The sequence below is a fragment of the Leucopleurus acutus genome, assembly GCF_964270905.1.
Source record: "Leucopleurus acutus genome assembly, chromosome: 12".
NCBI classification, from domain to species: Eukaryota; Metazoa; Chordata; class Mammalia; order Artiodactyla; family Delphinidae; genus Leucopleurus; species Leucopleurus acutus.
This window is the reverse complement of record NC_139154.1, coordinates 47887198-47910731: the sequence shown is the minus strand read 5'-3', so window position 1 is coordinate 47910731 and position 23534 is coordinate 47887198. Positions and strand designations below refer to the sequence as shown.

At 51.6% G+C, this 23534-nt stretch overlaps 2 protein-coding genes across 2 annotated transcripts in view; both read right to left on the bottom strand.

Annotated features, from left to right (window-relative positions):
- KCNK3 (potassium two pore domain channel subfamily K member 3) overlaps positions 1-10379 on the bottom strand; it is a gene marked incomplete at both ends in the record, with an annotated part of 36535 nt that extends 26156 nt beyond the window's left edge. The window contains one exon of the mRNA XM_082852183.1: positions 10097-10379. Coding sequence (XP_082708309.1) covers positions 10097-10379 — 283 coding nt within the window. The remainder of the gene's footprint in view (positions 1-10096) is intronic.
- SLC35F6 (solute carrier family 35 member F6) overlaps positions 1-23534 on the bottom strand; it is a 209258-nt gene that overhangs the window by 62242 nt on the left and 123482 nt on the right. The gene's annotated exons all lie outside the window — the stretch shown is intronic.

Genomic DNA, 23534 nt, shown 5'->3' with positions numbered 1-23534 from the left:
CTCACTCACTGGCTGTTCTTAAGAACCATCACTCTATTCTCATTTCTAGTCTCAGGTTTCCCTCCTGTTCAAATGCATGGAACTAAGGCCACTCCATGACGACGGCCGCCCCCTGCCCCCCAGCACCATCCTCTTCACCCTCCATAGGCCAACACCCACTTCTACGATGCCCCAACATCCGGACCATCCAACCCACCTTCAGCTACGGGGGGCCAGAGCCCTCCTCGGGGGAGAGCTTGGTCTTGGGGTTGGAAGGTCTGGACTTGACTCTTGCCTCCACATTCACTGGCTCTGGGTCACGGGAAGCGATCTTATGTTCTCAAGTCCAGTTTCTTCGTTGACACCTACGCCTCTGGGTTGTTATGAGGTTCAGGAGAGATACTGTGTGACCAAGCGTTTTATAAAGCGAGTGCTGGGCCTGCTTTACACGCCCCTGCTCTGCTGATTGCCAGCAGTGCACCTGTGCGGGCCTGCCCTGGCCCCTCGGGGCCTCAGGGTCCCCCTCTGTAAAATGGGAACAGTAATAGTGTCGCCTTCATAGGTGGCTCTGAAGATTAAATGAGGTAATACGTGTGACGGGCTCAGCCCAGAGAAACCTCCCAGTGAATGGCAGCCTTGGTTCATGACCGTGGAAACTGAGGCAGGCTCTGTGGGGTGTGGCGGCTTCATGTCAGGTCTAAGATCTGGACAGAATAGGTCCAAGCGAGAACGGATCTGTTGCGTCGACCTGAGACTTGCTCCTGCCTGGAACCACCCAGCCCTGCCTGCCCCCAGGGCCCTGGGAGACTCCCCTGCCCTGGTGGGAGGACAGCACCGTCCTGGGGGAGAGTGCTGCCTCCTGTCTGAAGACTGGCATCACCCTCTTGGGGCCGTTCAACCAGGGCCTGACAGTTCGGGTCTCTGGAGAGAGCCTCCCAGATGGTCCTGTGGCCAGCGGGCTGGAATGCGCCTCTCCGGATGTTTCTGCGATGGTTATTTCTGCATCGGAGCTGTGGTCAGGAGAGGCCCTGCACATTCCTGAAGAGGGACACTGAGTCCATGCCAAGCCGTGCAGCAGGGGCCTGGCGTTGTCTATGCAGAAAATGTCCACACAGCAGTGGGGGACAGTATCATCTCCTTCAGCTCCGTGCTGTCCCAGGCCTCCTGAACGCCATCCATAAGCCTGGGTTTGGTCTAGGCTCCAGAGTGGATCTTTGGTCCAGGAATCGTGGGGAGGGGAGGAAGTGAAAGCACTTCCTGGGGGCTGGCTGAGGTCTGCTGGGTGACCAGGGTGGGGCTGAAGCTAGATAATCAGGTTGCCATTACCCTCTGGTTCACCTGGGGTCATGAGGCACCCACTAGTTCAACTGGGGTGACCCACTGGTTCAACTGGCATGATGGAGGCAGCTGGTGGTTCAATTGGGGTCATAGGGGCATTGCATCCTGATCCCTGGTCAGGATCCAGGCAGGAGAACACAGGTTGGAGTCTATCACTTCCCTCCTCCAGTTCTTGTCAAATCAAGTCCACCTGCCAGAGCCTAGCACTCAGCCCCCTCCAAGGTTGGCTCCGCCCACCTTTCCTTGGGCAGACTTATGGCCCCAGCCTAATTCATGCCGCTCCCTTACCCCGGAAAGCTCTCACTGCCAATCCTCACTTACTGCAGTTCTCATTCTTCATTTAAGCCTTCCTCAGGTACTACCTGCTCCAGGAAGCCTTCTCAGATCCTTATTCTGAGTTACTCCACTAGGATTTAGCATATATACCATTCAACTTGTGGTTTCAGGATTCCACCAGACCGGGGGCTCCTTGGGGAAGGATCTGGATCTTAGTTTTCTATTCTCTTGGTGCCTGGTATAGTGTCTGGCACTCAGAAGATCTCAATGATTTTTAGTAAACTGAAAATGAAGTTTGGTAAACCTGAAATGAAGGCTAAAGTCAGTACTATTTGGAAGGTGACCCAGAGGGTCTGGGGGTCCCCAGGACGCTGATGAGTCCCGCTCTGGGTACTCTAAGTCTCTAGGCTGCCTCTTTGAAGATCAAGAATCTAAGTATCTCAGGGTTGGTAAGAACCTTAAAAGCCACTTATTGGGGTCCCCAGTGTGATATATGGGTAGCGTGATGATCTTTTTGATGTGTCAACTTGGCTAGGCTAAAGCTCTGAGTTATCCAATTGCACACTGATCCAGGGGTTGCTATGAAGGCATTTTGTAGATGTGATTAAAGTCCGTAATCAGTTGACTTTAAGTAAGGGAGATTATCCTAGATCACTGGGTGGACCTGAATCAATCAGTTGAAAGACCTTAAGAGGTGAGCCAAGGCTTCCCTGAAGAAGAAGAAACTCTGCCTGTGAACAGCAGCTTCAGCCCAAGCTGGAGAGAGTTCCAGACTGTCCTTCCCGATGTCCTGCCATATAGATTTCACTCACCTAGCCAGCAACTACCATCACGTAAGTCAAGACACATAAGTCTATATATACATATATATATATATATCCAGCTGGTTGTGTTTCTCTGATTGAACCCAGGTTGCCTCTGCATCTACTTCCTCTGGGGCAAACCAAAGCCCTGCCCCAGCCTCAGAGGAGGGTCCACCAGCTCTGAGGCCATTGGCTCTGACACTCCATGACCAGATTCCTAAGGACCTTTCCAGCTCTACACAATCTTGTTCTTAAAACCACAGTCCCCACCTCAGGTCTGTTCTCAGAAGTCAGGTCTCCAGGTTATTTAGATCCTTGCTACTCAAAGTGTAAACCGCAGAGCAACAGCATCAGTGTCCCTTGGGGGCCTTGTGAGAATTATAGACTCTCAGGCCCCATCCCAGACCTACTGGTTCAGAATCTGCATTTAAACAAGACCAACCAAATCGTCAGAGGTGACGAAGGGAGAAGTACTAATGTAGAGAATTCCGTATTGCTGAGCTAGCCTTCTCTAGTTCCCCCTGGGGAACACCTCCTTTGTACAAATGGGGAGACTGAAGCCCAGCAGGGTAGTGCCTGTGCCTCTCATGAGTAGGGGGAAAGCAGAGAGAGAGAGAGAGAGAGAGAGAGAGAGAGAGAGAGAGGGAGGGAGAGAGAATGATTTGTCTAAGGGGAGAGAAAGAACCCAGTTTCTAGCTCCCAGCCCAGGCTCCTGCCTTATATTCCCTGCATCCATACACTCTCTTCACAAAGGCGACCCTGTGTGTCACTGGAAGAGGCGGGAGTGGGAAGCAGGGTGGTAAGGAGCTGGCTTTGGTGAAGGGGGAGCGTGGGAAGTCGGCCCCAGCGTGGTGGGGATCCCAGGGGTCACAGAACCAGGAGGACCAAAGCTGTCAGCTCCAGGTAGTAGCTGAAGCCAGCTCTGGAAATGGGAAAGTGAAGGCGTGACTGCAGCAGTAGGGGCTCGGGGTGGCTCCAGGTGAGGGGCAGGTCTCCGGGAGCCACCTGGGAGCTGCCTAAGCATGGGCAGTTTCTGGACAACGGGGAAGTGTGGACAGACTGGGAGGTGGCCGCATCAGCTGGGCCGGTGACTGCTTCACGGCAGGCATTTGTCACGTGCTGAGGACCAGATCCTAACAGAGGGGTGAGGAGGGGGCCCCAGGCAAGCAGCACAGGCCAGCTGGCAGTCTGCTTTCTTCTCTATGAGCCTGGGGGTGGGGTGGTGAACAATACGGAAGGAGGCATCAGTAAACAGGGTTCCCTTCTTCTCCAATTAGAATTTTAGTTTCCACACTGTAAAATGAGAGAGGTAGAGCTAACTGATTTCTCTTTGGGCTAAATGCTCCACCCATAGTCCTGAGGATGTGATATCCTGAAGCTGAGGTCACAGCTGAGTGCCCTGCATGACCCTGATTCCCATCCTCCATTGTCTGTGACATTCATACGAGAGGGACAGCAGAGCCTCTGCGGGGAGCAGGGCGCTGCACGACTCCATGAAAAGATACTTCCTACAGCCCTGGGTGTAAGCCCTGTTACTGTCATTTTATATTTGTAGGGTCCTGGGCCAATGTTTGAACCTCTCTGAGCTTTCTCTTCCTTGACCATAACAGGATGATAATGCCGGCCCTCCCAGGGTAGTTGTGGGAATGCAGGAGGTGAGAAATGCCTCGGATAGAGCCTGACGTGTTATAGACACATCCGTTCCCTGCATCCAAGGCAGGGGTGGGGTGGGAGGGAGGGAGTGCCCATCCTGGGTCTCTGCTGAGGTTTGCCTAAACTCATCATGATCTCAATCAGAGCTGGGTCTCTTCCCTTGCTGCTGGCTGACGGCAGGGAAATCGTTTTTACATTTTTTTATTACAAAATCAACTCACAGATTTACCGTTTGTGCTGCCAGCTGAAAGCTGTTTCTAGTGGTGATTTGCACTACATTCATCTGTGCTTGTTTATGTTTTCTTTGAAAATACTTATTGTGTTTGTCCTGTCCCCACTGTGGCCAGGCATGTGTCTTCTATTTCTGTCCTATTCTGGCCCCCATTCCCTCCATGTCTCTAGCCCCCAATCATGACGTGTGGGAACTGGACGTGCAGGCAGGAGGCATGGCAGCCAGAAGGATCTCTGATCAAATATGTCCACTTTGTAGATGAAGAAACTGGTGGTCATAGAGGACCAGCAGCTAAGCTGAGTGGAACTGGAACTTTTGTCCTCTTGCTCCAATCCAGGATGGGTTCTACCACTGTGCACCTCACTCTCCCTGATTGGTTTGCTGCAGGGTCTGCCTGCTCAGAGGAGGGAGCATTGCCCCTGAGCCTGGATGTCAGGCAGACTCTAGGCATGAGTGAGGATCTGGGAAGCCTGGGATGGGGGAGTGAGATTAGGAGGATAAAGGGAAGGGTGTGGCAGCCTCTGGTCCCCAATCCCACTGTCCCCACCTGTTAGGAAGGAGTAGAGGTGCTGTGGTCATAGTAATCCTTGGGAAACAGAGCAGTTCCCTTCTGTAGGGAAAGTGATAATACATGAGAAATGATAACACTTAAAAGTGTAGATACTGTTTATTAAGCACATACTCTGTACCAGGCACGTCTTCCATGTTATCCCATTTAATCCTAGGAGGCAGATATTATTCTCCCACATAGTAAATGACAAAGCAAGTTCAGAGAGACTAAGTAACTTGTCCAAAGTGACACAACTAGTAGCAGGCGGTGGAGGTGGCGAGCGGAGAGGGGGATTGAGTGATGAAGCCAGGCACTCGGGCTTCTAAGCCAGCACCCGTGTTCATATGCCACCCTCAGGAAAGGCTGTACAGTTGAAGCAGAGGGGTGGTCTGTGGGCAGCGAGGAAGGAAATACTGACTGAGAGCGGACAGTGGGACCGTTTCAGGCTGGACTGCCCCTCCATCCCCCGGGAAGTCAAGAGAGTGCTGGGAACAGCTGAGTGATAAGCGGACGGAGACCCTGGTGCTAAGAGCAAAGTGGGGGTCGTGAGGAAAACAGGCTGGGGTGACGGAGAGATCTTTAGGCACCCAAAGGGTTGTGCCTGCGACTTGCTGTGTGAATTTGGGCAAGCCACTCTCCTCTCTGGATGTCTGGATGGCTGCTACTGTCTCCTTTCACGTTTTGATTTGAGGACTCTGGGATTTTGGCAGGTGGCAGGTCACTCCTATACTTTCCTCCTTCTTAGAAAGATGTAAGAAGTACAGGTTCCCTCATGAACTACCTGCTTGAATTCACAATCTAAGGATTCCCAGGCCATGTGGTGGGCGATGGGAGCCTGTGCTCTGCTGGAAGCTGGGGAGAGAGCAGAACAGAAGGTTTTCTGTCCCAGCTCCGTCAGCTTAATCAATCACCTGCCCTCTTGTTGCCGTAGAGCCGCAAGGAATCCAGGGAGCTGCGGTGGGAGAACGGGCACCTGTGAGCCCATGGCAGTCTCCGGGAGGGCCTGGTGCCGGGCACGGCCGTGGCACGTGGTCTGGGTTGGTCAGGGGCCAGTGTGCAGGGGAGCAGAGGCTGGCTGCAGCGTGCTGGAGCCAGAGGCCCTCTCTTTCTGGGGAGGATTTTGCCAGAGGAAGAGACAAGCCTTGGCTACTTGGCGTCCCCAGAGTACAAGGGTCTGGGCTGGGTTCTTGAAGTAGAGGGAGAATTGGTAAAAAATACAGGGCATGGGACTCAGAGAGGCTCCACTGAATCTATGCTTTCAAGTCACAGGCCATGGTGAGCCATTTACACTCAGAGCCTCAGTTTCCACCACTGAAAAATGGGAATAATAATGCCCACCTTGAAGGGTTGGGGAGAGAACTGAACAGGAATATAAATGAAGCGTCTTGTATACAGCCTGCCGAAGAGTAGTTAATAAACGGTGGCTGCCACTAGCATTGTTGCCATTGCTGCTGTTAATAATAATAACAGAGAAAGAAGCAGTCTGCACAAGTGGAAGGAGCAGGGGCCTGCGAGTCAGGTTTGACTACCCTATTCCCGTCACCTCTTTGCTTCCTTCTCGGTAAGAGGAGGGGGTAGCACCAGCTGATCTCAGGGCCCTTTCCTGCTCTGACAGCCTCCAGGCTATGAATAGATGTGGCTGGGGCCCCGGAGGAGCCTAATGACTCAACAGCTAAAGAGGTTAAACTTTCCCAAAAAAGAGTTTCCCTTTGCATTTGATGAACTTAGGGCCCGACAAAGGAAGGGTTTCCTGTCTGGGAGACTAGGGACGAGGGAGCTGGAGGAATCCTCGCAGTTAGTGGTGACTGTGACTAACCAGGTGAATGACTAACTCAGACCCTGCTGACCCTCAACCAATCAGGGCTGCCCATGAGCGCCCTGCAAGCCGGCATGATTGAGCACGTCATGGCCATGCCAATCCTGGCTGGCTTTGGGCTTCACGGCATATGGAGGCAGAGGAAGTGGCCAAGAAACCAGCAGGGGAAGGAACACTGGGCTTAGAGTCAGGAGTCCCTGCTTCTCGCTCTAAGTAACTCCGCTGCTCAGCAGCTGCGTGACTTTGAGGGAGTCCCTTCCCCTTCCTGAGCCTCCATGCCTTCATCTGTGCAAGGGAGCTAACAGTACCTGCCCTGGCAACTCCCCTGAGCTATGAAGGCTGAGACTCAAGAAATGAGATGAAAGTGCATTGTGATCACTAAGGCACTGAATGAACGGGAAATTTTGTCATTATTCTATCCCAAAGGGACTCCCAGTCTCTCAGGAGACCCATTTGTGTCCCCAAAGGGGTCAGGTGGACACAGACTGCTGCCTTTGGGTTTGGGGTCAAGATCAGTCTAATATAGGGCCCTTTCCAACCATCTGATCACAGCCCAGAGAGCTGTTTCTTAGATCTGAGCCCATATAGACAGCTCCCAGCCAGGTATCATAGCCAGAGTGAGAGGTGACAAAAAGTCAGGGATGGTTGGGTGGGGCAGAGTGGGCAGTGCCAGTCTAGGGCCCCCACAGAACTAGGGTGGTTCTTTGATGCTCTCTTTCCTCTTGCCAAGCTCCTTATAAATAAAAAAAATCAGGGTTTCCCTGGTGGCGCAGTGGTTGAGAGTCCGCCTGCCGATGCAGGGGACGTGGGTTCGTGCCCGGGTCCGGGAAGATCCCACATGCCGCGGAGCGGCTGGGCCTGTGAGCCATGGCCGCTGAGCCTGCGCGTCTGGAGCCTGTGCCCCGCAACGGGAGAGGCCACAACAGTGAGAGGCCTGCACACCGCAAAAACAAACAAACAAACAAAAAATCATCAGAACCACACTCTGTCTGCCTCTACCCCCAGCTTTTAGCTTCTCTCTTGGTGAGGACTACAAACACTTTGGGAAACGGCAGGGATGGAGGGGAAGGATGATGCCCTCTCACTTCTGCACACCTTAAACCCATCAGTAGCATTCTCTGAGTGCTCCTGTGTATTGCTGGGTACTGTGCCGGCACTGCGAGCACAGAGATGGGAACCACGGGGCCCTGCCCCCATGGAGGTTAATTATACCCCCTGTGGTTAAAGAGACAAAATACACCCCCTAAAACGTAAACAGCTGTGCAAAACAGCCTGCACTGTGTCACTCAGCTGGTCTTGACAGTAAGTCCTGCAGGCATCCGGAGCCAGTGGCCTGGGATGGTCTGGAAGACTTCAAGGAGGAGATGGGATTTGAACTGGACCTGGAAGGTTAGCTTGGACAAGATAGATAGAAGACAGAGAAAAAGGCATGCCAGATGGGCACACTTCAGGTGTTCTCGAGGGACAGTTGGGCTGCAGTGGAGAGATCATGTCAGTAAGAAGTGAGAAATGAAGTCGGACATAGAGATTGCAGCCAGGTATGAGGTCCTGAAAATTTGGGATGAGGAGTGTGGATTTATGGATTACATGGGCAGCAGGGGGGCATTGAGGGCTTCTGAGAAGGGTATTGGTATGGTCATAGCTGTGCTTTGGGGAGATTCTTTCTGGCAGCCTTATCCTCGGGAGCTTGCCCTAAAGGGGAATGAGGCTGGAGGCAAGGAGGTCAGTTGGGTGGTTACTGTGGAGCTGGGGACCAGGGTACTGAGAAAGATGGGGCACACACCAAGGGTAAGATGTGTGGGGAGAGAGAGAGGGAAGGTCTAAGGACCTGCAGTGCTCCTGAAACCCTGGCAGGTGGCAGGGAGGTGGGAGAGGGGAGGAGACGCCGGACAAAACCCAGTCTGGTCCTTCCCAGGAAAGCAGGCTCCTCTTTGGGCAGACCTGAGTCTGACCACCCTACACTAAACTCACAGCATCAGCAGGACCCAGAGGTGCCCCCACTTGGGCCACATCCACTCCTGGGGTCCTTTTCATCATCTTCCAGAAACCACATAGCATAGCTCCCTGCGGTCTCCAGAGAGCAGCGGAACCTCGGGACAGTCCTGCAGTGGACAAACGGCAGGGACGGCGTCCAGTACTGCCTTTTACCCCTCTCGGCTCCTGTTGACTCCCAGGAAAACACTGCCATCTTGTCATGGGCTATGCCAAATGGCAATGAGCCCGTGGGAGCCCAGCCAGGGCTAGGAGGAGGACCAGGGAGAGGAGAAGGAACGGGAAAGATGGAGGAAACAGCTCCTGGAGGCATCCTAGTGAGCTCTGGGGGGAGGTGGGCTGGGAGCACATCAGGACCCGGAGGAGTCCTGGAGATCATTTCGGCCAAACCCTCATTGTCTGGAGGTGAACTTGAGACTCGGGCAGGGGAAGGGACTTGCCCAAGGTCATACAATTGGGACAAGTAATGCAGCTGGGCTGGAATTAGAGTCTTGGGAGTGGGTAAGGTGTTTATCCCTGTTTGGACACCTGAATAGCACATCAAGGGCCTCACTGGAGATTCTTTCTCAGATACCCACTTGTGCGCCTTGTGTGTGTGCCCGTGTATGTCCTGTGTGAGCTTGCGTGTGTGCCTGTGTGTGCACCTGTGCCTATACTGTGAGAGAGTCTGGGTGTGTGTGGCCTCCTACACTGAGGTCTGCCCTGGCTGGAAGAAGAGAACTGGGGCCATTCCTGTGAGGTGACTGTTTTCCTGGGACAGCAGTAAAGAAGGCAGACAGGGCTGGGTCTGGCTTCCAGCACCAGCTCTGCTGCCCTAAGAAAATTAAAGGCACTGGCTGGCAGAGCCTAAACTCCTGGCGCTGGGCACACACGTGCACGCAGACACGCACACACACACACACACACACACACACACACCCCAAGAAGTACTCATAGCCACAGTTATGGAGTGTTCCAGGCACCCAGAGCGGCCCCGTGTGCCTCAGAGTGCCAAGTACCTGCCTCCACACGTCTCCCTGAAGCCCCAGTCGGCGTAGACACGCTGGGGTCCGGGAGCCGATCTGCAAGGACACGGAGGAGTCGAGCGTTCCCCACCACTTACACTCGGCGCCCTGCTCCAGGGCCTGGCGCGGCCACACCCCTCCTCCCCAGCCGCCGCCCGTCGCTCCTGCCCCTCTCACACACTTCAGAGTCCCCTGGGGCCCTCTCGCAGCCTGGCAGGGACAAGTTAGGGCTGGCCCTGCTTGAGAGTCAAGTCCGGAGCCAGGATTCGACGCCTCCCCCGAGCCCTGTCCCTACGGAGCAGACACGTCAGGCTGAACTCGGGTCTCTGGGAGCGCGGGGTTCGGCGCCTAGACCCTCTCCGGGGGAACCTCCCAGCCCCAGCCGGCTCCGGACTACCCCAGAACCCGGCGCCCAGCCCCCGGGTCCCCGCCCCCCGCCCGGCGAGTAGTTACCGATGGTGGTGATGACGGTGATGGCGAAGTAGAAGGAGCCGGCGAAGCGCCACTGCACGCCGGCCTTGTGCGGCTTGAGGCGCAGCACGACGCGCTCGAGCTCCTCGTAGCCGCCCTGGCTGAGGTTGTAGCGCGCCCGCAGCTCCTGCTGCCGCAGCTCCAGCCGCTGCCGCTCGATCATCTCTGGCTCCGACTCGAGCGCGTCGAAGACCGCGGCGCCCACCAGCAGGTAGGTGAATGTGCACACGATGAGCGCCAGCGTGCGCACATTCTGCCGCTTCATCGTCCCGCCCGGGCCGCCGCCGGCCCCCCGGCGCCCCCGGCCCGCGCCCCGGCCCCGGCCGCCGCTGCTGCTGCCCCGGAGGCGGCCTGGGGCATGGCTGCGCTCGCTGCTCCCCGCGCCGGGCACCCACTCCGCGCCCCGGGGCCGCAGCCGCCAACGCCGCCGCCGCCGCCGCCGCCGCCGCGGAGCTGTCCCTTCAGCACCACCCACCGCCCTCCTCCGCCCGGCCCCGCTCCCGCCCCCCGCCCCCCGCCCGCAGGCCGCCTCCTCCCGCCAGCCCTCCCGCCCAGCCAAATAAGGACTGGGGAGACGCGCCGAGGGAGGGAGGAGGGGGGGCTGCCGGAGGGGGAGGGGAGGGGGAGCGACGGGAGAGCAGCGGAGAGACCGGGCAGGACAGAGAGCGAGAGAGAGGGAGAGACCCAGAGAAAGATAAGTAGGCAGAGAAATGCATATAACTACAGAGGAAGAGAGAGAGAAGAGTCAGAAGGGGGTGTGACAGACAAGGAGATAAAACCAGAGGTAGACTCATAGACACAGAAAAAAGAAGAGGCAGGCAGAAAAATACAGAGCGAGAGAGGCACAGAGCGAAAGATGGAAACAGAAAGAGCCGCAGGCGAGAGACAGAGAGACCTGGATAGCTGGAGATAAACCGACGACACAGAAAAAGAGAAGCAAGGAAGGGGAAAGGAACTGGGCCAATCAGGCCTCTGGGCCACCCCACCTTCACCCCTCCACCAAAATCACAACAGGCTCTAGCTGGACGGGACCTCGGGCCTTGCTGTCCTGCCCTTTACTATGTAGATGAGGAACCTGAGGCACAGAGAGGTCCAGTGCCGCGCAATGGCACACAGTGAGTTAGTGTCAGCACTCGGACCCAGCCAAGCTTTCCCTCCTCCCAGGCCCTGGTCCCTCCCCTGTGCCAGTCTGCTGGCTGTCTCAGAAATAGGAGGGCACAGCTGTGGACCGGGCACACATGGGCCAACACCCAAGGGAAAGCTCTGCTCTCGTGAAATGTGTCCCTTCCTAGGTCAGCACAGCTCCTGGAACTGGCTGAGGAAGCACAGGCTGGTAGCCTAGGCCACTAGCACCCAGTCCTAGGGGTTCCTGCTCTGCTCCCTAGGGGCCTTCGAGGACGGGCCTGACACCTATGGCCCCTGTCCTGCACCAGCTGGCCAGGCTGGGCTTGCGCCGGGCTGCCAGGGATAGTACTGGACACCACCACGGGGCATCCCAATAGAACTGGGATCTAACTGAAATGGGGGGGAGGGGCGCAGATCAGGAGCCTCGCTGACAGATTGGAGGAGCCAGCAGACCTCCTCCTACACCTCAGTTTCTTCATTGGTCAACATGGTGCAGTGGTGGCGAGGACGGCAGGCTGTGGGACTTCAGCGAGGCGTCATTGCCCCCTCGGAGTCTTGCTTCCTTATCTCCTCGATGAGGTGCCACGGCAGATGATCCCACAGGCCCTGCTTAGCTCCAAACAACTCCAGACTTGGATGGGCTGAGTGAGCAGAATGACTGGAATGCGAATCCCACTGCCAAGGAGGGTCAAAAAGTCTTTCACAGGACCCTGGCGTGGGCCATGAGGAGAGACATGCGAGAGGCCCCAAGACCTCTGAGGGTGGGCTCAGGAGGCAGCCAGCCAGAAGCGGGAGCACCATCTGTCCACATCCTGGGCTGACTTGTCACTGCCGGTCACTACACTGCTTCTCCCAGGAGTGCCCCCAACTCATCCCTTTCTTCCACCATTCATGCAACAAGTATGTATCAAACATCTGCCTTGTATCAGGCGAGGCACGTTACATTCATTATCTCTAGTCTTTACCATGATCCTGAAAGGAAGGGATGGTTATGTCCATTTTATAGATGTAGAAACTGAGGCTAAAGGCAATGCAGAGAATCCCCCAAGGGCATTCTGCTGGGAAGAGACTTCCATCTGCTTTCCAAGCCCGTCCTCTTCTCCATGATGACTCCTCGAGCCTTCATTTATTTTCACTGTAAATGGGATAGCTAATCACACTAGCTCTTGAACAGATTGTTGTAAGGGATCAAAGGGGATGACCTACATGTAAATCAGACAATATAAGGTTCTATAACAACTTCTTCTCCCCTAAGACTCAGGTCTTTGACCAGAGCCTGCTAGGAAGGCCTTGATTGGTGGCTCTTTGTCCCCTCCCCCTCCCCTCAAAGGTCTTTGGGTTGTGTCAGACTCTTTGATCTGCCACAAACTTTTGGTCCTGCCCCTTTGGTCATGAACTCAGCCTGTTGCAGCCTTTCCCTCTTGGCATCCTGCAGCTCTTTGGAAGAAAAGCACTGCCTTTCCTGGCTTCCCAGGGGTGCAGGCTCAAGTTAGGTTCTGTGTTCCTGGCCACAATCACCCCAGAAGCCAGTCTAGGGGAGCAAGTGTCTCACTAGCCTGCTTTTCAGTGTGAAAGGCTATGTATGTGTCCGAGGTCTGTTCACCTCTGGCTACCAGACCAGACTGCTGTGCAGATGAAAGGTGATATTATGAGTGAAAGAGCTTTGGAAAAGGGAAAAAGCTCTCTTTAGGGGCAGGGCATTTATTATTAATAATGATAATGCTTGTTCTCACAACACTTCAGAACTGAAAGGACCTTTAGAGATCATCTAGCCCAAGCTTCTCACATTACAGATGAGGAAACTGAGGCCCAAAGAGTAAGAAGGGTGCTGCCCAGGGTCCCAAAGCGAGTGGGAAGCCCAGGATCCATGTGCCGTGGCTGGGGTCTTTCCTATTATCTCTCATTATGTCTGAGGTCAGGACACCCACCAGCAGGGGAGTACAGTGCCCTTGGAGCCCAGGAGGGCAGCCTGGGTCTCCTCCTCCTGCCCCTCCTCCTTCCCTTCTTTTAAGGAGTGGGGACCAGTGGGTGTAATTGCACGGGTGCCACTCAGGTTTTCTGAGTAACCCCCAGGACCTATAGGCAGGGATCGCATTAGCTAGCCCTCGACCTGGGTGGGATGGTGCCAAAGGCCTGGAAGCCTATTCTGCTCCCTTCTGTCCAGGACTTCCAGGACCTGCCTGTACCTCACCACCCCCGCCACCCCCCCATGGGGATGCCCCACCCTCTGCCCAAGGCCAAGTGTCAGAAAGCACCTCTGTCAACCCTGTCCGTTATAAACAATAAAAACTGCTCAGCTGTGGCTTCTCCAAATTCTTGTATTTTTTTTAATCCATTGGTGACTCCAGGGGAGGAAGCTTTGGGCCAGTAAGGGAGAGATTTTTTTACATCCTTCAAATCATTATACTGGTCAGCCTTCTGTGCGAGGATTTTCTGAAATCCTGTCCGGTACAGAGAACACAGGGTGGAGAGTTGGGAGGCCTGGGCTGGGGTCCTGGCTCTGCCACCGCTCTGCCACCTGCTTGCTGTGGGCCAGTCACTCCTCCCGGGGCCTCGGTTTGCACAGCCATAAATGGAGGGGTTTGGATCAGGGCATGTCTGTTCCCTTCATTTATAACATCCCATGACCTTCCCGGCCTGCTTCTGCTTCCCTAGTTCTTCCAAGAATCAGGTGAAAAGAGAGTATAGTCACTGCTTTTAAGACTTTAGTTTGTGAGGAAAAGGACACAGTCTGAGTCAGGATAAATGGTACAGAATTTAATTATCATTAGTTGCTGCATATTATTATGTACGAAGCATCATACACATAAGATTTTACAGGTTTTTTTAAATTGGAGTATAGTTGATTTACAATGTTGTATTAGTTTCAGGTGTACAGCAAAGTGAATCAGTTATACATATACATATATCCACTCTTTTTTTACATTTTTTTTCCCATATAGGCCATTACGGAGTATTGAGTAGAGTTCCCTGTGCTTATTTTCCAGTTTTATATTCCACTCCATTCCTCTCTAAGCTCTAGACACATCCAAGTACTTTTGTGCTTCACTCCTGGCTCATGTGGCTCCCATCAGCTGGGATGCTGATACCTCCTCAACCTCTCCATTTTCTATCTATCGAACTCCTATTCAGGCTTCAAGACCCAACTCAAAGGCCACACCCTCAATGAAGCATTCCCCAGTTGCCTCCAATCAGAATCACTGGCTCCTTTGGGCTTCCACAGCACCCTGTCCAAGCTTCAACTCAGTAGATACTCCCCCTGCCTCGCTGACCCTTTAATATTTGTCTTCCTCCCCGGCTCATTATTTTCTCCAGGCAGAGACCCTTCTTACTCATGGTACACCTCCCGCAGTGGGAGCACCATGCTTTGCACATCAGAGTCGCCCCACATGTTTCCTTGGGTACTCAGTACACAGTGAAGACCTTAAAGCATCCTCACCTGCTGGGATAGAGACCAGCAGCGTCAGTGAGGCCAGGGACCCAGACAGCAAAGCCTGTGGGCAGAAAAACCCGGACAATCTTTTTCTGTGACACTTTGCAGATACTTCAAAGGCTGGAGCAAGCCCTGCCTCGTTTAGAAGAAGAGGATAAAGATAAATCTGAGAGTTTGAAGGCCTGAGAAAGTCAGTGGGGAGAGCACTGAACTGGGAGTCCAGGTCCAGGAGCTTTGGTCCCGGTGCTGCTGCCAACTACCAACTAGCTGGTGGACTCAAGGAGTCGCTTTGTCTTTCTGTGCCTCGATTTCCTTTTCTATAGGATGAAAGGATGGATTATCTTGAAAAGTCTCTTCTCACTCTGACATTCCGTGATGTTAACAACAGGCTTAGCCCTGTGATTAGCAATGCTCATTCTACAGCAGCCAAGAATACGGTCTGACAGATGAGGGGCACAGAGGCCTCTCTGTCCCTCACTTTCTACCCCCCTTTATTGGCCAGTTTGGCTGGAAGATGGTGGCAGGAGGTGGTGAGGTAGGGGGAGAAAGGGCTGACCCCTAGTCAGACAAGCTGGGGTTCAAATCCTGATTCTATCAATTACTAGTTGGACCAGAGCCTGCCGTGAAATTCTGGTCCATCCTGGCTGGATGAGGCCACAAGCTCCTGGAGGGCAGGGATAGGGCCTTAGTCATCTCCACGCTCCACAACGCTTGATACAGCACCTGGCACAGAAAGCGCTCTGGAAACACTCCTCCATTCGTTCCAGTAGCCCTGGCTGGGCTAGGTGGGCTGGCAGGGCCTGGAGCCCCTGGTTTGCTGTAGGAAGGAGTGTCCAGGGCCATCTCAACATCAGGCCAGGGGCAGGCCTGAGAAGGGGGAGGGCCCTGTGGGCCCAGGAGCTGCAGCAGAGAGGGAAGTGGCTGACACGGAGAGTTGCCCCAGGGATCCTGGCCTCCGAGGGCAGGTTGATTGGATTCAGGGCACTTAGGCTATGACTGAGGTGTTTCTTGGTGTGCCTCTGTAGGGAGAGGCGTGGAGGATTAGTCTGGATTTACAGAGCATAACCAGTCCAGTGCAGCCGGCTTGCGTTTGTCAAGAGACACTATTTATTTAACATCTCAAGCCCAAACCAAACACAAAAGGCAGCTGTTCACAAAGGAGAGGCTGTGCGAGCTGTTGGGGGAAGAGCGCTACCCCTGGAGGTGGACACCTGGCTCTGTTCTCAGTCCTGCCCCGATGGGCTGGGTGACAAGCTCACAACACAGACTTGGGTGTCCTGCTAGTGAGAGTGAGAACCAACCGGTCTTCATAGAGTTGCCATAGGGAACAGGCTTGCTGCCTTCGTTAGCAGAAAGCCTTAGTCCAAAGTCTGCACCTAGCTACCACATTGGACGGATCCCTTCCCATAGAGACGATCTCCTTGGTGGCCTCCCTCTCTGACTCTGAATACTGCGTGGAGATGAGCATCCTCGTGTGTGTCCTTACGGACCTGCAGGGAATTTCCACGGGGACGCATACCCAGAAGCGTCACAGTGCTTATGCCCACTGCATGGCACTGAACGCCGCGGGGCTGTCCTCAGCGTGGCCGTCTTCGTTTTCACTCTCCGTGGCAGTGCATGAGTTGGTCTGCTTGTTCCTCACTGACACTGGTATGATCCACTTTTCTATTTTTGCCACGTGTATGTTTCACTATTTTCTACTAATTTCCCCCTTTCTCTCCCTTTCCCCTCCCCTACATTACTGGGGTCTTAGGCAGGCCAGCAGGTGATGACAAAGCGAGATCTGGGAGAAAACCAGCCGCTGCTCTCCAGCCCGGGGTGTGTGTGTGTGTGTGTGTGTGTGTGTGTGTGTGTGTGTGTGTGTGTGTGTGTGTGTGTGTGTGTGTGTGTGTGTGTGTGTGTGTGTGTCTAAAGGAGGCTGTGAGCCTGAGACTTTCAGTTTCAGGCCTGATCTTTTTTTCCCCCTCTCTATCCGCCAACCCTTGTCAGTTTCCCTTCCGCTCACATTCTCCTCTGTGTTTGGCCAAGTTCACAGAATAATTAAAACTAGAGGAAACCTTAGACCAGGCAGTGCCGATGAGGAAACCGAGGCTTGGCAAGGGGAGTCCGCATCTCCAGGCCCCATGGCTTGCTGGGCCAGAGCTGGGATTTGAGCCTAGCTATCCTGACCTCGAGGGCAAGGTAAGTGCCCTAGACTTTCCCCCCTCACATCACTAGAATTAAGTCCCTTAAGCCTGTCCTCAGTAGAGATTCTGGAGCCGCCATGACCTGTATTCCCTGACAAACGTGTTGCTGCTAAGGAAAAAAATGAGCCTGGAGATCTAGTCAACAGCCTCACAAATCTTGAAATCCTTCTTTGCAGGTTTATGGCTTCTGAGAAGCAAGCAGAGGCAGCCAGTTCTTAGCAACAAACACAATAATTATAATAGCACTTGCAATGATTAATCAGCCAGTGAGTATTGAGCGGTGCCTGTGAGCATGCATGGCAGCGTGTGTGTGTGTGTGTGTGTGTGTGTGTGTGTGTGTGTGTGTGTCCATCCGGGTGGGGGAGAGGGCAAGGGGGGTGACTTTATTCCCAGTGAGCAGGTTTTAGGTGTCCTTCCCTCAGTTGAGGGACTGGGTCACAACCGTGGCACTCCTTGGGTAGAGTTGTGATCTGGCTAGAGCTGCAGCTGTTTCTGCCGGGAGAGGAGTCCTATCCTGTTGTCCTGGATGTTGGGGTCCTGACCATATACTGGAAGAGAGGAACTGATGAACAGGAGCCAGTTCTAAGCCTGTCAACCAGATTAACATGGGACTTCACCAACGTGATGTACATGGCAAAACCAAGGAACTTGGCATGTTCAGCCTGGAAAAAAGATGCAGAGGACATGTGAGCTGTCACACGGAGGAGGGGTTCGCTTTGTTCTGGGTGGCCTAGGAGGGGCCGGTGATCTGTGTGGAAATGCTCCAGTAAAAGAGCTTTCAGCTTAAAATAGATGGAGCGTTCTCTCTGCCTCTGCGGAAGCAATGGGCTGCCCAGATGTAATGAGCTCCTGGTCAGTGAAGTTATGCAAGCACAGCCTGATTGATCGCTTGGGTTCAAGCCGTCTTGTTTTCTTTTTCATCTTTCTTTTTTTTTTTTTTTTTGCGCTACACGGGCCTCTCACTGTTGTGGTCTCTCCTGTTGCGGAGCACAGGCTCCGGACACACAGGCCCAGCGGCCATGGCTCACGGGCCCAGCCGCTCCGCGGCATGTGGGATCCTCCCGCACCGGGGCACGAACCCGTGTCCCCTGCATCGGCAGGCGGACTCTCAACCACTGCGCCACCAGGGAAGCCCATTTTTCATCTTTTTTTTCCTTCCAGTTTTATTGAGCTATAATTGACATACCATCCTATATAAGTTTAAGGTGTACACCGTAATGATTTGACTTACATGTATCATGAAATGATTACCACATTGAGTTTGGTCAACATTCATCATCTCGTATAGATACAAAATTCAAGAAAAAAAGATCTTTTTCCTTGTGATGAGAACTCTTAGGATTTATTCTCTTAACAATTTTCCTAGACAACGTACAGCAGTGTTCACTGTGTTCATCATGTTGCACGCTGCATCCCTAGTACTTATTTATCTTAGACCCAACTGGGGGTTTGTACCTTTGACTGCTTTCCTCCGATACCCTCCCCCCCACCTCTGGTAACCACAAATCTGATCTCTTTTTCTACGGATCTGTCTGTTTGTTTGTGAAGTATAATTGACCTACAACACTTTGTTAGTTCCTGGTGTACAACAAAGTGATTTGATATTTCTGTGCATTACAAAATGATCGCCACGATAAGTCTAGTTACCATCTGTCACCATACAAAGGTATTACATTATTATTGACTATGTTCCACACACTGTACATTTCATACCCATGACTCACTTATTTTGTAACTGGAAGTTTGTACCTCTTAATCTCCCTCACCTATTTGGGGTTGAGGCTATTTTAGAAGGATCCAAAGAGCTAGTACAGTGCCTGGCACATAGCATCTGCAAGAAATGCCTTCTGACATGATTGCTAAAAGTACTGAGTTTGGGGGCTGGACTAGACGCACTCTGTGGTTCATTCATGGAGCATTTCCTCTGTGCCAGGCCCTTTGACCCTCCTGGAAATGCTATATAATGCTCCGGTCCCAGGAAAGGCTGTACCTGGAGCCCTTGCTGAGCCCTCACAGCACTGCTTTCTCCCAGCTCCCCCATCCCCACCCACCCAAGGTCCCCACACATATACCCTACACCTCACTGCTTGCAGAAGCCCAGTACTCACAGGTTGGAGTAAGGGCCTAGAGGCCCTAGGGCTCCAGCAAGGGAAATGAGCCTCCAGCAGGCTAATTGCTGGGAGCTGATTCTATTAAGTGGATAGCTTGCTCTAGGCAAAGCAATTACAGCTAATCAGCCCCTTGCAGCAGTCCAAAGGGACAGCCGTTTGAGCGAGACACATGTGTGACTAGGAGCATCAAAGCAGTCTGAGGCTCAGGCCTGGGCAGATTTGTCTCAGGCCAAGGGCTGCTCAGAAAGTGGTACCCCGGCCCCTTCCCTGGGCTGCCCAGATCTCAGGCCACTGCGGTGCTGCAGCTCCATGGAAGCAGCACTGAATGGAAACTCAAAGACCCGTGTTGAGACTTGGCTCTGCCACCAAGGAGCTGAATTTCACTGGGGAGAGTGCCTCTCTGACCTGAGCCTCAGTTTCCCTGTCTGTCAAACGAGTAGGATGGACTAGGGAAGAATCTAGTCCAAGCTTGAAACTGGAGTCCATCTCGATATTGTACTGTATACTTAGAAATGTCTAAGAGGGAAGCTCTAACACTGTGTTCTTATAAAAAATAATAACAACAACAACAGGGGACTTCCCTGGTGGTCCAGTGGTAAAGAATCCACCTTCCAATGCAGGGGACTCAGGTTTGATCCCTGGTTGGGGAACTAAAATCCCACATGCTGCGGGGCAACTAAGCCCGCACGCCACAACTACTGAGCTCGCGTGCCTCAACTAGAGAGCCTGCATGCTGCAAACTACATATCCCACGCCCTCTGGAGCCCACCTGCCACAACTAGAGAGAGAAAAACCTGCACGCCACAATGAAAGATCCCGCATGCCTCAACTAAGACCCGACACAGCCAAAAATAAAAATAAATAAATAAATAAAATAAAAATTAAAATCTGTTAAAAAAATAATAGCAATAATAAATAAAGAGGTAGGAGGAAACTTGGAGGCGATGGATAAGCTTACAACATAAATTGTCTTGATGGTTTCACAGGTGTATGTACACTTATCTCCAAATGCAACAAGTTTTATACATTAAATATGTACAGCTTTTTGTATGTCAATCATGTCTCAATGAAATGGTTTTAATTTAAAAAAAACAAAAGCAGAGATGTTAGTCTATCTAGTCCATCCGGTTTGGATTCTAGTCCAGGCTAAAATGACCTGACCAGCTAGAGAAGAACTTTTTGAAATCCTCAAACATGGAAATATATGCTGCAGGATCTAATTATTCAGGGTATTAAAAAAACCCTGAAATAATGTATTTTTAAAAATTACGAATGCCCTCCTGGAATTTTTTTCCTCTAGAAATTTAATGAAATGTGTGTTCCCTCAAAAACAGACAAGATTTTTTTGACCATGATTTAGTGGCTTCCAGATTCTTTGAGGAAGTTGGGTCATGTTAGCAGGGGAAGGAACGGGAGAGGAGGTCCCTGGAAGTGAAGGGGTAATGAGCCAGATGGAGACAGGAGAGTCACTGGGCCATGGCAGTGTCTGTTCTACCTGTGCTGGTTCCTTTGCCAGAGGAAGAACTCCCTGAAAGATTCTTGGATGCTGTCAGAACGCTGAGGAGGAATTTATTTATTTATTCATTTATTTAAAAATTTTTAAATTTTATATTAAAGTGTAGTTGATTAACAATGTTGTGTTAGTTTCAGGTGTACAGCAGAGTGATTCAGTTATACATATACATGTATCTATTCTTTTTCAAATTGTTTTCCCATTTAGGTTATTACAGAATATCTAGCAGAGTTCCCTGTGCTATATGCTAGGTCCTTGTTGGTTTTCTATTTTAAATATAGTAGTGTGTACATGTCAATCCCAAACTCCCAGTTTATCCCTCCCCCCCACCTTTCCCCTTTGGTAACCATAAGCTTGTTTTCTAAATCTGTGAATCTGTTTCTGTTTTGTAAATAAGTTCATTTGTAGCATTTTTTTTTAAGATTCTGCCTAAAAGTGGTATCATATGATATTTGTCTTCACTTAGTATGATAATCTCCAGGTCCACCCATGTTGCTGTACATGGCCTTATTTCATTCTTTTTAATGGCTAAGTAATATTCCATTGTATATACGACCACATCTTCTTTATCCATTCATCTGTCAATGGACATTTAGGTTGCTTCCATGTCTTAGCTATTGTCAACAGTGCTGCTATGAACATTAGGGGTGCATGTATCTTTTCCAACCATGGTTTTCCCGGGATATATGCCCAGGAGTGGGATTACTGGATCATATACTAGCTCTATTTTTAGTTTATAAAGGAGCCTCCACAGTGGCTGTACCAATTTACATTTCCACCAACAGTGTAGGAGGGTTCCCTTTTCTCCACACCCTCTCCAAGATCACTGAAGAGGAATTGAAATCAGGCCCTCCTAGCACTGAAATTCTAAGATTCTGGGTTGGTACTAAGCAAATGATGTGACCCAAACTCACTATGTGGGCAGCCTAGTGGAGGAGACCAGAAGCCAGCAGACCTCAGCAGCAACCAGCTGTGAGAGCTGGGCAAGCCATGGCCCCTCTGTGAGCCTCAGCTTCCTCCTGTAAAGCATAGAAGGATGAAAGCCATCTCCACTGTAGCCTCCCTCACACAGTGGTCGAGGGATTCCAAGTGAGATGATGAATGTGAAACTAAGACTAATTAATTAATTCTATTAAAAGGTGAGAATGTAAACTATTAAAAAGCTTCTGTACAGCAAAGGAAACCATCAATAAAATGAAAAGGCAACCTACAAAACAAGAGAAGATATTTGCAAATCATATATCTGATAAGGGGTCAATGCTCAAAATACTTAAAGAACTCATACAACTCAATAAAAAAGACCAAACCATTTAATTAAAATATAGGCAGAGGATCTGAATAGACATTATTCCAAAGAAGACCTACAAAGGGTCAGCAGGTACATGAAAAGATGCTCAGCATCACTAATCACCAGGGAAATGCAAATCAAACCCACAGTGACCTATCACCTCACACCTGTTAGAACGACTATTATCAAAAAGACAAGAGATAATGAGCGTTGGTGAGGATGTAGAGGAAAGGGAACCCTTGTGCGCTGTTGGCGGGAATGTAAATTGGTGCAGCCACTGTGGAAAAACTGTGTGGAGCCTCCTCAAAAACATTAAAATAGAACTGCCATCTGATCCAGCAATTCCACTTCTGGGTACTAATCTGGAGGAAATAGAATCACTATCTCAAAAGAGTATCTGCACAGCCATATTCATGGCAGCATTATTTACAATAGCCAAGATTTGGAAACCGACTAAGCGTCCATTGACGGATAAAGGGATAAAGAAAATGTGGTATACGTACAATGGAATATTATTCAGATATTAAAAAGAAGGAAGCCCTGCCATTTGTGGCAACATGGACAGAACTTGAGAGCATTATGCTAAGTGAAATAAGCCAGACAGTGAAAGACAAATACCGTATGACCTCACTTACGTGTAGAATCTTACAAAAACTGAACTCATAGATACAGAGAACAGATTGGTGGTTGTCCAAGGCAGGGGGTTGGAGGTGGTTGAAATGGGTGAAGTGGTCAGAGGGTACAAACTTCCCGTTATGAGTCCTGCAGGTCTAATGTATAGTTAACAACACTCTATATTTGAAAGTTGTTAAGAGAGTAGATATTAAAAGTTCTCATAACAAGGAAAAAATGATAACTATGTATGGTGACGGGTGTCAACAAAACTTATTTAATAATATGTACACATATAAAATCATTATATGTAATACGTTATTACATGTCAATTATATCTCAATTTTTAAAAAAAAGAAAAAAAGAGTGTTCTTATTAACAACAGCTGGGACCCAGGTCTCCCTCTCTAATCCAGCCCTTCTCTCTTTTGATTTTCATGACTGTAGCTTTCAGAGCAGGGTGGCCTTGCTGGAGCAGAGCGTGGGGGCCACCTGACTGCCAGCTTTCCCTGACCTTGGTGATCTCAGATGGCTGGAGCCCATGTAATCAGACCAAAGCCTTGGTCTGTCCTCAAAGAGGAGCCCTGGCGCTGATTGGCAACCAGTGGCCTTGCTGGGCCATGCATAGCCTTTGGGCATTTGTTGGGGGGAGGAGAAGCAGCCTTGATTCAGATGCTGGGCTTGAGGAGAGCCGATGCCCCCTGGATCGTACTGGCAGGAAAGAGGAGGGAGGTGGGATGCAGGGGGAGGGGGCACCAAGCAGGCCCGGATTGCCCTGCTCATCAGCACCCCACATTAGTCACTTGTCAGAAGAGAGGGTATGAGGAAGAAGCCACTTTATTCCCCATACTATTCTGAGAGTGGTGGGAGGGAGGGCTGTACTGGGAGGTTATTGGAAAGCCTGGAGTGCCAGCAGAAGAAATCTGCACGGCTGGATGGAGGCAGTGGGAGAACACGAAAGGTGCTCAGCCAGGGCTATTCCAAAGAGACCATGGCCCTCAGAGCCAAGCCCGTGTCCCTCGGCCTGGGCTCCTGTCTTGTGTGATCTGCCCAGTCTGCCTCTCTAGCCTCATCCCCCTTGCTCCGCTTAGGGCTCTTTGCACCAGCCATTCTGTAATCTTCGCAGTCTCTCCACATGTTCCAGGCTCCTTCT